This window comes from Corvus kubaryi, unplaced genomic scaffold, assembly GCF_017639235.1.
Source record: "Corvus kubaryi isolate FWS band 111438036 unplaced genomic scaffold, C.kubaryi_AGA036_p1.0 133, whole genome shotgun sequence".
NCBI lineage: Eukaryota > Metazoa > Chordata > Aves > Passeriformes > Corvidae > Corvus > Corvus kubaryi.
In genome coordinates, this window is record NW_024580667.1 from 30,179,743 (window position 1) to 30,194,043 (window position 14,301).

Consider the following 14,301-nt stretch of genomic DNA (forward strand, 5'->3'; position numbering starts at 1 on the left):
AAACCTTAGCTATGGTAGTTAAATGCTCGTCCAAGTATTTGTCAAAGATGTCTTAGTACAGCTGCATTAGAAAGCTCCATCTTTCTCCTATTTCTATTCTTTTCATTAGACAGAGCTTGTGTCATATTATCCATTATCCAAACCATTTCTAAACTACACCTAAACTCATCTAGGTAAGTTTTATTTCAATGCTGCAGTATCTATGTCTCACTCAGTAATGCTGCAGAATATGCTAGCCAAAATATGTCTATTGGCAATTTCACTACCTCCAGTCTTCCAGATCTAGAGGATATAATCTATTAAACATATTAATGTATCTTATTACTTCACATTTAAAGACCTGCATTTGCTATAAGACTGTTTTACTTCATAAATGAATTTACAGAAATAGAATTGGGACTGTTTAAGGATCAGCGTACAGCAGATGTTGCTACTTCTGAAGTCCACAAACCCAACAAATCTACATCTGACAGAAATACTTCCTGCACATGCAGAGAAAATGTTTTTCCCCATTTAACTTCATTCTATTTGAAGTTCCTTGGAAAAAAACCCTGTTAATAGCATTAAAAGTAGTACATTGATATGTTCCAAGTGAAGAACAAAGAAAAATCTGTGCAAGAAAGATGACTAGTTCTTGTGCCATGACTGATACTGGAACCAGAAACAAATGCATCCAGTTGAGTATCCAACACTTTTGTTTAAATAAATTTTACATGTACATCAACTAAATGAGCGTACAGATCTTTTCCAAACTAATGGTTCTATGGCTATTTTGGATAACTCATGCATTCAGTGTAATTTTCTCGGGTTTAGTTTACAAACATAAGACTTTAAAATATGCTTTTCCTGCTGCTTTACTGAACTCAGTATTCATCTCAATTAGTTTGACTTAAGACAACCAGATGTACATTTCAAGTCAGTCATTCACCACTAAACAAATAAACAGAAAAAACCCAGACAAAAAACCTAAACATATTATGAACTATAATTGCTCAACTGGTGACTGATTATACCTGCTAACTGGCAAGACTCAATATTGCATGTGTAGTGTTTCATTTGCAACAGAGCAATTACTAACTAAAATCCCCATCTCTTTAGGAACCCCTTCCCCACAATTAAAATGTCCTCACAACTACAGGCTGTTTTTATCACTTCAGACTTTAATTGCAGTAAATCAATAGTTTAAACTAACCAATCATTTCTAAATTACACATAGAAAAGTAATGTACTTATGAAGCTTTGAAAGAAAGTTTAAACTCTAGTGCAGCAAGCTCCTCAGTTCTTACTTCGAGCAAGAACAGCTGGTTCCATGACTTCAGACAGAAGAATAGATTATTCTGCTTCTGAAACTTAATTAACTTAATTCTAATTGTGAGTTTAGGGAAGGCCCATTTTTGGCTTATACTACAAAGCAATTTTTTCTAAAAAGTTTTTTGCCTTAGCCTTGCAACCTAATCCATCTGCATGTCATTATCTCATCTGTTATACATTTAACTGGTCTAAAAATAAGAACAAAATTGAATGTTTGGTAAAGACAACTGGGAACAGACTTAAACTGTTTTCTAAAGTCAGCTGAGGCAGAGTATAAGCAAATTGTCAGAGAATTGCCTTTACTATTCTGCAGAGTGCTTTGTCAGAAGGGAGAAGAAATGGTGCAATACAGAGACTACAATTTCAAGAACTTATAGTTCAGGTATGCACGTAACATCCTGGCAGAATAAATGTAATATCTCATTTGTCACAGCAAACATTTTTAACTTATTTCAGCTCTATCTTGGCCATAGGTAACTAACCTGACCACTAGACTGACCAACAAACCTATACCATATCTTAGCAGACAGAATAGACTGCTTTCATGGCTTACAAAACATGTGCCAAAGAGATGTATGTAATGAATATGCATACACACACATATATGTATGTATTTACAAAAACCCAGCAGAAGAATGGCTCATTTGGTTTGCAACTGGAAGTATCCTTTAGATAAAACTTCATGTAGCAAGGTTAAGCTAATTGAATACAGGTATGAAATGCCTTATTTCATCATAGGTAAAATAATCTATAATTATCCTTAATAACTTGCAGGACAGAATTTTAGAAGACTATACCAAGCTCAGTTGGTCAGAGCACGGTGCTAATAATGCCCAGCCTGTGGGTTTGAGCCCTGTATGCACCATTCACTTAAGAGTTAGACTTGATCCTTGTGGGTCCCTTCCAACTCAGAATATTCTGTGACTCTGTGAACAGTTATGCTGTCCTAAAATATGACAAGAAAAGGGTGGAGTGCTCCTGCCATTTCTTAATCTGCAGAATGGTGTTCCAAATATTGTTGATATATTCATACTAGTTTACTTTTCGATTTAACACCATTTTTTTTGATTAAACACCGATTTCTATTGAAGTCTACACTAAATTGTGCTAATAAAATACTTCCAGCACTAATTTATTCAATACTGCTAGACTCAGACCTACTCAAATAAGCTGTTCCTCCAAAGAAAAGTAACTGGAAATGGCAGGACCTTTTCTTTCCTACTGTTCTTCAGGACAGGCAGCAAGTTTTCACAATTTTAACCAGAGCAGGCTTTGATACAACCCAGAATCCATTAAGAAACAAAACAACTCACAGGCAGAACAATTCCTTCAATCACAATTGACAAGAAAGTTCTGTGAGCTCAGGTAATCATTATAACAAGAAGCAAAAACTAATGCAGCAGGACATACTTGATAGGCCAGCAAGTCTCTGTAAGGATATAATGAACAAAACCCAAATGCTCTCAAAAAAAAAGTTCCACAATTTCAACCTGGGTCAAAGTATAAGATGGACAAAAGATGATCAACTCTGCATAGTTTTTTTTTTTTTGTTGGAAAATATTCATTAAGCTAGTTTTCACATGCACAAAGAAAGTGAACTAGATGTCATTTTGAAGAATTTTAATCTTTTGAGACTTCACTGGAATCAACTGTCTAGTCTACAGTTGAGAAAATTTAATGTCACTGATTTTTCCCTTGGGTACAGAACAAATACTTCAGTCACATAACCCTGCAAAGACAGAAATGAAACTTTTCATGTAAAAAACCTTCCTTGGAAGAAAAGTCCCCAGAGAGAAAAGTGGCAGGCAGCTTCAATATCATCATTATTTCACTTAATACTGAACATAATCATATTAATATAGATGTTTCATTCAATATTTCATTTAATTAATCCCAGATTAAGGTCAGGATTCTAATGAATACAGTCTAGAGCCACAATCAAGTGTTTAAGATAACAGCCTGCTCTTCATTTAATGTTCACTAACTTATCCAACACCATTACAATTCACTGCTTCTCTTACTAGTATCAAATTCAGCAAATCCTTACAAATGTTAAGAACTAGGATGCTTAAGAAAGACACTTTTCCCACAAGATTTCTAGTTACATAGAAATGAAGACTGACAGCCTACTCTACCCTTCCCAAGGGACAGGATGCTTAGACGTATTGACTAATTTTGATTTTCTTAGTTAACCAAAAAATAGCTTTTCCAGATATAAATCACTTACTGTTGTAATATACCGAGAATGGAATTCAGATGCTTCTTTTAAAAATGAAAGGCCTGGATGACTATTCACCACATCCTACAAAAAAGAAATGACAATATCCCAAAGAGTATTCATTAGTAACCATATACAACAATTAGCAAAGAATAGCACACCTGCTTCCTTAACCAAAAAAGTTCAAATTAACTACCACAATCATTACTGATAACTTCGTTTTCACCAGGGCTTCACATAAATAACACTACAAATCTTTTTAAAAATAAAATTATATTTTAAAGAAATCACATAAACAAAAGTTTTCCTATATTTTAGGAGTATTATAGGATTTTTTTCCTATATTTTAGGTTAGTTGAGGATTTTGAACACTACTGACTGCCGTAGCTTGTAATTTTGTGGCTGACTATGATGCAGTAAAGCCAATTTAGGTTTTATTCAGTCATTTCTATAGGTGGTGCTTGCTGCTCTTTCAACAAAGATTTACTTGGTTTTGAATTCATATCCCACTTCTCCTTTGCCCTCCAAAGGCCTATCCTGACTTAAACAACTTTAACTGCCTTCTGAAACATAAAAGATTCCAACACAGGTGCTATTCCTGCAATTGATTTTAAGTCTTACCATGGCACTTAAAAAAGACCTCACCTTATACGAAATGATTAACTGTAAAACAAGTCACTCACTGGCATCTTAGTGGATCATGCAAAGTCAGTTGCACTAAATATTATCAATAAACTTTAATGATGACCATGAAAAGTATGTTTAGTTCAAACAACTCAGGACTTTGCCAGTTCATAATTTTTTGGTGTTCCTAGAACTAGTTTCTGTTGCAATTTACTTGTAAAAAAGGAATGAAGTCTTCTTGCACCAAGTAGTTACATCCAGGGTTCATCAGAAGGTGAACAAACTTTGCAGCATCATCATAGCAGGTTTGAAGTACTCTGAAATGTAAATAGTTCCATTTAATATTCTACACGGAAAATTGCTCATGCTACCTCATGCAGGCATCCTAGAGCAAGGCCTATGAAACAACATTTATTCAAAAGCTAATTACAAATGTCAAACCATGCTCCAAGTGAACTTATCAAAGCAGTACTGTCTCTTAAATTTATGTTAAAGGAGGCAGGTACACCATGTAATTGATTACATGAAAGTACAATTTAAAATTAATATTAGATGAGAACTAGAAATAAAAAGCATTTTGTCCACAACTGGCATCTACAAGTTAGGGCCATGGTTTTCACTCTTCTCATGAACTGTCAGTCATTTACCAAACATTTTAAAATCTATAAACACTGTAAATGAAGATTTGTTTATGTTAAAGTATTATTTAGTTACATTTTCCCATGTACACGTTCGCTGACAATGGTTGATTATGGGAAAGTGTTTTATTCCCCTTTCCAGACAGGATTGCATTCAGAGCTTAAAATACCACATTTCAATGAAAAAAAATGCAGTACTTCTAAAAAAATGTAATCTACTTACTTCCTCCACATTGCAACAAATTTATGAACTGACACATATCCTGTTCGTTCACCTCCAGCACAATAAAACAAAGGACCTTTCCAGTAAAGTGGGCATTCACAAGCCTAGAATTAAAGTATACATGAAGTCAGTTTATTGATTGCTTATCTGAGGGCTACTCTTTTATTTATAGATCCTTCAAAAATTACAAGCGTTAAGAAGAAAGCATTAGGGAAGAGATATTTTAAAAACTGTTTCGGAAACCAGCTTCACCTTCTGAAATAATTCATTTTAAGCAACTGCTTTTGGCTGAAATCCAAAAGTGGAGAGCAAAACACAGGGCAACTTGTAGCATGCCTAATAAACTAATGCAGAGAGTCACATGCCTGTCTGTCCATACTCCAAGCAGCTGAACAGAGTCCATCTTAAGCTCTGCTCAAGAGCTGGATATCTTTAAGCTAAGCTCAAGACAGCACACTTACAGACCTTCTGAACTGGAGCAAATTGACAATTTGTCTGGCTCGGAGGATGGTTCAACTCATCTGCATCCCTGCATGTGCATGGCACATCCTCTATCCAATTTTAAGTAGAAGGCCAGCCTGATCTGAGCAGCAGTATCTTGCTTTAGGGTACTCAACAGTTACACATTCCCAACTCCAATGCTCCCCACATACACCTCAAGTGCTGCTTCTGTGTCTGCTCCAAGTGTCTACAGCCGCACCAGCCAAGTGCCCAACTCGCCTAAAAGCGACTCCAGCTGGGAGCACTCAGACATGCTGGCATCCCCAACAATCTCTGCTAAGACTGTGAATACTGCAAGGTGTGTAAGGTCACTGCAGCAAAAGTACAATTACTTCTCATGCACTAGTTTAACCAGTACTTCAAACAAATTTTTTAAAGTGAGTTTGAGGAATACTGTCCTCAGACAGTGTTCTTCAGGGAGGTGTCTTTCATCACTGAATTGTAGGTGACTAGAACCTTTCACCTTCCTTGCTGAGGGAGTGGGGTCTCATCCCCACCTCCTCTCTTCTGTGTTGTAAGGAGCTGTGGAAGACAGGGATCCTATAATTCAGCTTAGCAGTAAAAAAGTTTTGGAGAGGCAAACCCCCATCCTGCTCCTGTGAGCAGTCTTAGCTTCTATTTTCTAGACCCTGGACAAAGTGACAGGAACATGGATGAGAACCTGAGACTCATTACCAAGACCAGGACTTGCAGTGAGATTTCAAGCATTGATTCAATATAACAAAATGGAAATTTAAGTTTATTTTAACTAGCTTATTGTCTTTAAACTTACACAAGTTCAAAAATACTTGTTGCTTTCTAAGCTAAGTATGTTGTAACTCTGCCATAACTCTAAATTAGCTCTTCAGGAATAACTTGAGGGCTATAATCTCAAGTTACCAAACCATTTTGTCTTTACAACAGGGGTTCAGCACACTGCAGAATGAGAAAAAAAAACCAACCAGTGTGAACACCTGAAAACAAAACATGTATTAGCAATGCTTTTGCCCTAAGTCTCTCGGTCAATATGGAATGGAGAACAACATACAATGTGCCCTTCAGTATTTGGTTGTTTATGCAGCAAAAAAAGTAGTTCAAGGTTTGGTTTAATGTTTGTTTCTTTTTGGAAGGTCATTTGATACACAGTTAATGCAAAAAATTCCAGATAACTGTGCTATCAACAATGTAGAATATCGTTGAATACTAAGGTGTGGGAGATGGAAACACACAATACAAGAAAACCGAGCACAGAGAACTCATCTTTCCTTTCCATAGGAGTACAGAACAAAAAGAAGATGGCCAGCAAGTTCTCACCTTTGCAACCTTACCCATATCTTCTAACGTTGCCCTCTCATTTGGAAATTCAGAGAAAATTTTCTCAATTTTGGCAATCACGGCATCTATATTCACTTTTTCCTTAGGACATCCTCGAGGAAAATAAAAAGTTGGAATGTTTTGACTATGTGATGGTGGCAAAGTTTCTTCCTTCTTTGTTTGAACCTAAATAGATGAATACACATTTGACAGTCAAGTACCATGAAATCACATAGTCATCCACAGATAACTTAAATCTCTTGATATTCTATGTTCCAACGCACCTTGAAAAAGATTTCAGAATATAAATTGAATAAACTACTAAAGAATAAGAAGACAATAGAAAAATTAATGAGGATTTCCAAAACCAGCAGTTTAGAAAGACTTCTAGGATGTTAAATATTTAATAAAAACAAGTTCAATCTTCAACATACCAAGTTTCAAGACTGATACATAAGACAGCTTCTTGGGGACATCTGAAATTACTTAGGTTCTATTATTTGTTTCAGAAAAAACCTTTCAACTTCTACCTTAACAGACATTATGAAAGAGTTTGCTATTGAAATAAGGATCATAACTTTGTTACAAACCACGAACCTATTTAATGTAGGTACTGTGAAGATTTTCTTTTTTTTTTTTTACCCTAAAAAATGATAGATTTTATAAAGGTAGTAAACAATGCCTGCAGAGGGATTTTTTTGGGTAAAGTATATGCAATTATGGTATGAGAGCTTAGAAATATATTTCTCAAGAATTGTGATACACCATATCACTAAAACCACCGCCACCAGATGACCAGTAACAAGAGCAATTTATTTAAAAGCATTTAGGTTCAATAAAGAAGAATTTACCTTGTAGTTAGTTTCCAAAAGGAAGTTAAATAGGCCAGAGAAACACAGATAACAGGCAAAGTAACAACAGAGTTAGGAGACAACTCAAATGTAGCAATTCAACTAAATTAAACTCTTTATTCCCAACACTACTATTCAAATGTAGAAACATTGCTATAGGGTGATCTGTCCTAGTGATGGATGTGTTCAAGATCTTGCATCTAATCTCTCATTTTCAACCAGAATTGGGGGGATATAAACACAAAATCCCTCCAAAAACCCTAATCCTTGTTTTATTCCTTATCACCTTTGCCAATGCCTGTAAAGATACCCAGCTCTCCTACCACAATCAAAGTCCTTCCTTAGGTGAATGGAAGAACTAGGTGCTTATGGACAACAGATTTTAATTTGCAGAGTTCCAGCCCAGAAGCCTTCATTGGAATGCTACATATGCAAAAAAAAAGAGCCTGAACTAACCTTTCCTTCCCCTTCTCTGCATTTGAGCAAGAATTCCTGTCCACAGCTGCAGAATTACCTTAACCATGCTACAAGTTTTATTTCATAGAGGAAAAAGTTACCTTGAATCTGTGACACTGGAGTCAATGTCTGTCAACTTTCTAAGAATCCTGTAACATCTTTTGATATTTTATCATTGGTTCAGCAGTCCAGTTGACAAGGCATCAGTTTAGAATAAGAGTGCTATGGGGTATCAAAAATCCCTTCCAACTTCAGACTTCCAAAATTTTGGGAAGTACAAAGACAGCACTGTTTTATTCTCTGGGTAACATCACCACCAGCACTACAAATAATGTCTGTAATTGGGTAAACACCTTGTTTCATTCTAGAAGCCCAGCTCTACCCATCAGCACTTTACAAGAGCCCTTGCAGTTACCCTATTTCCCCTTGTTCCCATCTCCAAGAATGGCCTGGACTGACATAAGATTAGCTTGGTTGGTGAGAGCATGGTGCTAATAACACCAAGGTCAAGGGTTCGATCCCCGTACGGGTTATTCATTTAAGAGTTGGATTTGATGATCCTTGTGAGTCCCTTCCAATATTCCTCAGAATATTCTGTGATTCTGTGATAACCACTCCCATGTGAGCTCCTCAAATGGCCACAGAGCAGCAGGTGTTCCAGTTCTTCAGAGGCACCCAATGAGGAATGCCTCCTCTGAGAAAAGGGAAAGTGCAAATCATAGACTACTAACATTCCCTAAACGTCACAGATAACATGAGGTAAATCACCTTTTTAAGGAAGCTTAGTACAGACAGGCAAGGCATTTTTAAAATCCACAGCTAGGGAAATTTAGAGCCTCAGATTAAAAAAGAAAAATTTCTTTTAAAAGGAAAGGTAGAACCGGAGGGAAGACTACACTGGAAAAGATCCCAAGAGAAAAAGAAAAGCTATCATCAGAACCATTTGTTCATTGGATACTATATTTTTTCCAGAAACTACTAATTCAGATACCTCAGATACACAGTAAATGATTTCCATTGGTCCAGGTTAAAAGCTGTTCTTAAACATATATGGAAATCTCAATTCAGGATTTGTTTTAAGACCTATCCAAGCACAAGTTATTTAAAAGAATTATACGATAAGGGCTTTTTATTTATTTTTCATTTTACAGTCTGGAACATGTTCGCAACAGACAAAGATTATGAGGAAGTAGTTCAGCAACAGATTCAGATCTTAAGACAAATATATAGCTGAAGAAAACGGATTTTTCTAAGATGAAAATGTTATATTTAGAAATTTGAATTCAGCATGCTTAGTGTAAAAATATATAATATTTAATCTATAAGACAGAATATTCATTCAATTCTAAGACCAAATATAGACTACAAATCTGTCATGGCAAGACAAATTAACACCCGCTATACTGAGAGATGTCTATTTTTACATGCTGGTTTCTCAAATTTGGCAAAAGAAGAAACTATAAAAAGGCTTTGTTTGCATTAGCAAGTGTGTGATCACTTCACGATCATTTCTGCTAGAATTATTTGGTGCCTACATATAGGCATCTAGTGAGAATACCATCTAGGGCATGAAACAAAGTGCCCTTGAACATTCCTCGTGGTATCCAGCAGGCAGCTCTGAGCACAGCTCTCTCTCTGCATCTGCCTTGTGGATGTTCTGAGCATGCTAATGCTTCTTAAATGCCACCAGCAACTTGGAATGGGACAATTGAATTGTGCTGTTAATGTCAGTCAACACAGGGATAGGAGCTGTACCAAAGAGAGAAGCATGTCATCCAAAACCATTAGCCCCAACTAATGCACTATAAAGTTGATATTACATCTCCCCCCTCTTCTCAACTTCCCAAGAAGGGCCGAGGATTCTTCTCTCAGTCTGAATTCCAATAACCAAAGGGCTCCTTATACAGCTGAGGCTGCTCTGCTGTATGTGCTCTAATGAAGCAATGTGTGATACTAAAAGGGCTCTAAAAACTTCACTATTTTCTGTACATTCAGCTGCTAGTTACTTCTGTAGAGGTGCATATTGCATAGCTGATGAAAGAGTCAGTTCTGTTATTTCAGGACAATCAAAATGCACTCATTGTGTGAGATTAGGCTGTTCTAAAATTAATTATAATTTTAACTGGGGAATTCCTTCCTTAACAAGAACTGCCAGAAGTCTGCTAACACCAAATCTTTGACTGGAAAATCTGCAGGAACAGTTCATTAATCTTTTTGCACAACTACTCCATTTCAGTGGTCAATTTAACATTTAGAAAGTGATCTATGTTTTCCTGTGGTTTTAAGTTAAAACCTTTAATACTTGTATCAGTAAGCTAAACTCAAAAAAAAGAGACTCGTTTGGTCAGTGAAAATTTTCCCTGCAACTTGCTGAGACAGAGTACCAATAACAAGATGCTTGGAATTAAGGAAAACAGCTGTATAAGCTTGTACATAACTCCTCAAACAGATGTGTGTTGCAGTGTCAGGACTGAAAGGAGCATTAATATATATATATGAAGTCCAGGATCTTTAAGTGTATTGCCAAGTTGCCACTGCACTTTAGGTGTTATGTAACAGATGGGAAGTGAGGATTCCTTGAAAACTTCTTGTTTGCAGTCATGTAAACAAACTTCTGTAAGATTTGTCTATAGGAGAATTCAAGAAAACCTTTAATACACAACCAGTTTTCATTCCTGACATACAGAATTGTAAGGACTGCCCATGGCTACCCAACACTTACTTGCCTTGATTTTTAAAGTGGAGGAAATGGAAGTTTTTATCCCATTGAGGCCACTGTTCAAAGGGCAAACATCTAATATTATTTTGCAACTTTCCAGATCCTTTTCCAACCATTCTTTCAGCCGTTGTTTATAGCCATAGCATAAAATCAGTATTATAACTACAATACAGTCATATATTAGCATATACCAGAGAACAGGATACACCGTATTCCAAAGATAGAAATTAAATTCTTCAAGCTAGACAGTCTTCTTACATCTAGTAGCTGAGTTGTATTCAGCAGTTAACTGTGTTATAAGCAAAAAATAAAGACAGTGGGGATTTTAAAAGGGTAGGCTTTTCCTTCTCTCAACTGAAAGAGCTGATGCTATGATACTACAGGACCTATTTCTGAAATAACAAGGAAGGGAGGACTTGTTCCCAGATATTTTAAGAATGTATGCCCAGTAATGTCTAGATGTAACATCTGCATGCAGCAACTACCAAGCAGAAATATTGAGCCCCATGAAGGGGCTGAATATGTGGATTCAAATGCAAGCAAGTAAAACCACACTTATAAAGGACTTGCTGGAAAAGGAAGCAAGGTAAATATGTTTGTGAATGTAATAGTCTTTTAGACATCTTCGAGATTAAGACGTGAACTTGGGTTGGAAGGGACATCTAGTTCCAGCCCCTCCTGAGGTGGGCAGGGATACCACCCACTAGATCAGGCTGCTCAGGGCCCCATTCAACCTGGTCTTGAACACTTCCAGGGATGGGTCATCCACAGCTTCTCTGGGCTGCCTGTACCAGTGCCTCACCACTCTCATAGTAAAGAATTTTTCCTCCCCTCTTTTAGTTTAAAACCATTCCCCCTTGTCCTATCACTATCTGGATTGAACTGACTGGTATTTGCATTGTTTTGACATAACTACAGAATAAGATAACTTCCTTCAGAAATGCTAATGCTTTCTAACTGACATCTACATTTTTTCTGCCTGTTTCTCTGAAAAAAACCCCCAACCCTAATCACTTAAAAAATATTTACAGAGTTCACAGTCAGCTGTTGCTGTAGTATTTGACAGGAATTTCCATGATATTAGAGAAAAGTCAATGGAATGCATACAACAGGGTCAAAAATCGACCCCAAAAAATTCTACCTCACATTTACACCCAACTTCACATTAGGTTTTTAGTAAATGATGCACCACAATCTCCCCCACTAAAAATGGCATTAAATACTGAAAATACTATAAGGAGATTTTTGCCTATTAAATAGACAGAAGTCTGGTTCAATTCCTTAGTAGTTTTTAATTAGGCAATCAAAAGAAAAAAGGTCTGTTACAATACTGTTTATGATGTGCAATATATAAGTTAATCTAGTTCTTCAGTAGACTAGGTCTTCTATTCTTATATATTCTACTTTATGCTGAACTTACCTGGATGAACCAAAGTGCATAATAAGCTAAGAGGACTTTCTGCAGAGATATGCTATTCAGCCTTTTAAATTCTAACATCCCTGCAACCACCCACATATAAAGCTCATCAACCACCTAACAATGAAAACGGATACTGCATGAAGTTCCTTGACACACAAGAGAAAATGGAAGCCAACATGGAGATTCAAAGGCTAACACTATTTTTTTAAATTAAATTCAGTGAGTTCTTAAGAATACAAGGTGTGCTACAGCCTATCAGTTAAACAGTAATTGTGAATGTAATAAAATGTTATCAGTAAGCAGGCTCACAAGGGATACCTGACCAGCCTTCCCATCCCTCTGCTCTGCTATTGCTGTCAATCTGAGCTGGACTAATAAAATCACGGAAGTGTTTTACCTTTAACTTACTATCTAATTGATGGCACAGTGAAAGTCAACATTTATCTCTAGATAAACAATTAACATTATCAGTAGTTTAATGGAATTTAAATCTCGAAAACATCACATAAAAGACTTACACTACTATTGTTTAGAAAAGGGCTCATTCTCATTTGGAAGAAAGACAACAGTTTTGAAAAACCCATTCTAACACCTCAAATATTTTAACATGCTGAAGTGCCTTCAAAAATCTGTTTCAGGATAGGTAAAGCAAGGTTACTACCAGAACTCTCCTCAAAAGAAGCCCAGAGAAACATGTTCTCTGTAACATAAGTGCTCTTGACCTTGTGGAAGACATTTACGTTTACAATTATTTAAGTTGAAGTGTGATGCTTTTTCATTGCTCTCTGTGTCATCCTTATTAGCGTCTTTCCAGCCAAACTAATGAGATTTATTACTGCAAGAGTTCACTGATTGTACCACTTCCCATTCAGCTTGATGTGCTTAACAATATTTTTTCCTCTGTGAAAGATGATCCTTGCACAACTTAAAACTTTCAAAATTTGTGGGTTCTCTCCTGGCCCTCCCCCTCCCTGAAGTTCTATTACTGTAAAATGCAATTATTGCACTGAAAACCAGATTGAAAACAGTAAGTTAATCTGAAAGCTTAATAATGAAATTTTACAGCATGGCATAAGGTAAGCTTTAGCACAGCACACCTGCATCTTCCCCCATGCCCACATAGAATTTACTGCCTCTCTCTCGCTAGTGACAGTGAAGCAATATTGTGAATTGCCTCAGGTCACCAAGACAGCTGAAGAGAAAAATTAAAACCCCCTGTTTGTCTTCATCCAATCTCACACAGTTGGTGCCACTTACAAGCAACATGGTTCTGCTGCTTACATAAGGAAGACCAGGGAGTACTGTGGCAGTATTGTTTAAAGACAGCTTACATTAGACTTAAAACCATTCTAAGATTGTGATTCATTTTGCATAGCTTAGTCAGAAATACAAAACATATGCAAATAATCAAACCCTGATAGACACCTACAGAGAATGAATCCATGCTAAACCAGTCATCAGGGTATATATGTAAAAGTCCTTCCTCTGGCAACAAATCCCAGTTGCTTCCTTCTATCCTGGACTTCAGCTTGCTATCCTTCAGTCACTGTCTGGCAGCTGTTTTTAGATGGGCTATAGAGACTAATTTTATCATACATGCTCCTCTTTCCTTCCACAGTAAGAGATAAATATCCATTAATTTTAACCCTGCTGCAGTTTTACACTAGCTTACTTCTGCTGTTAGCCTTAACTCTGAAAATTTCATTCATCTAGTTTGGTCTTTAGTCACTTAATATTTGTGCTATGCGAGGGAAGGAAATGGAAAAATTAATACAATTTCCCATAAAGTTCTAGCAATGTACCATGAAAAGAAAAAAGGTACTTTAATCGACAGTTTCCGATTTTATACATACTTATGACCTGAATTAATGCAAGGGAGCAAGGTTCACCAACTCTCCCAATGCAGTCTATGTTCCAGTCAGCAATCCTGTATTCAAATTCTGACCAGAAAAATATGCTGGGAATCACCTTCCTGCATACCAGGTTGTGCATTCATCTCAGTTTTAAACAAATTGACTATCATTCTCATCTCATTTATGCATGTTCT

At 36.5% G+C, this 14,301-nt stretch overlaps 1 protein-coding gene across 3 annotated transcripts in view; it reads right to left on the bottom strand.

Moving 5' to 3' along the window:
* The window catches only part of PPP2R3B (protein phosphatase 2 regulatory subunit B''beta), a 53,422-nt gene that overhangs the window by 9,875 nt on the left and 29,246 nt on the right, over positions 1 to 14,301 (bottom strand). For all 3 annotated transcript variants that reach the window (XM_042041702.1, XM_042041692.1, XM_042041710.1), the window contains 4 exons: positions 6,809 to 6,994; positions 5,015 to 5,118; positions 4,368 to 4,470; positions 3,539 to 3,613 (listed from right to left, as the gene is read on the bottom strand). In XM_042041702.1, the coding sequence (XP_041897636.1) occupies positions 3,539 to 3,613; positions 4,368 to 4,470; positions 5,015 to 5,118; positions 6,809 to 6,994 (468 nt within the window). The remainder of the gene's footprint in view (positions 1 to 3,538; positions 3,614 to 4,367; positions 4,471 to 5,014; positions 5,119 to 6,808; positions 6,995 to 14,301) is intronic.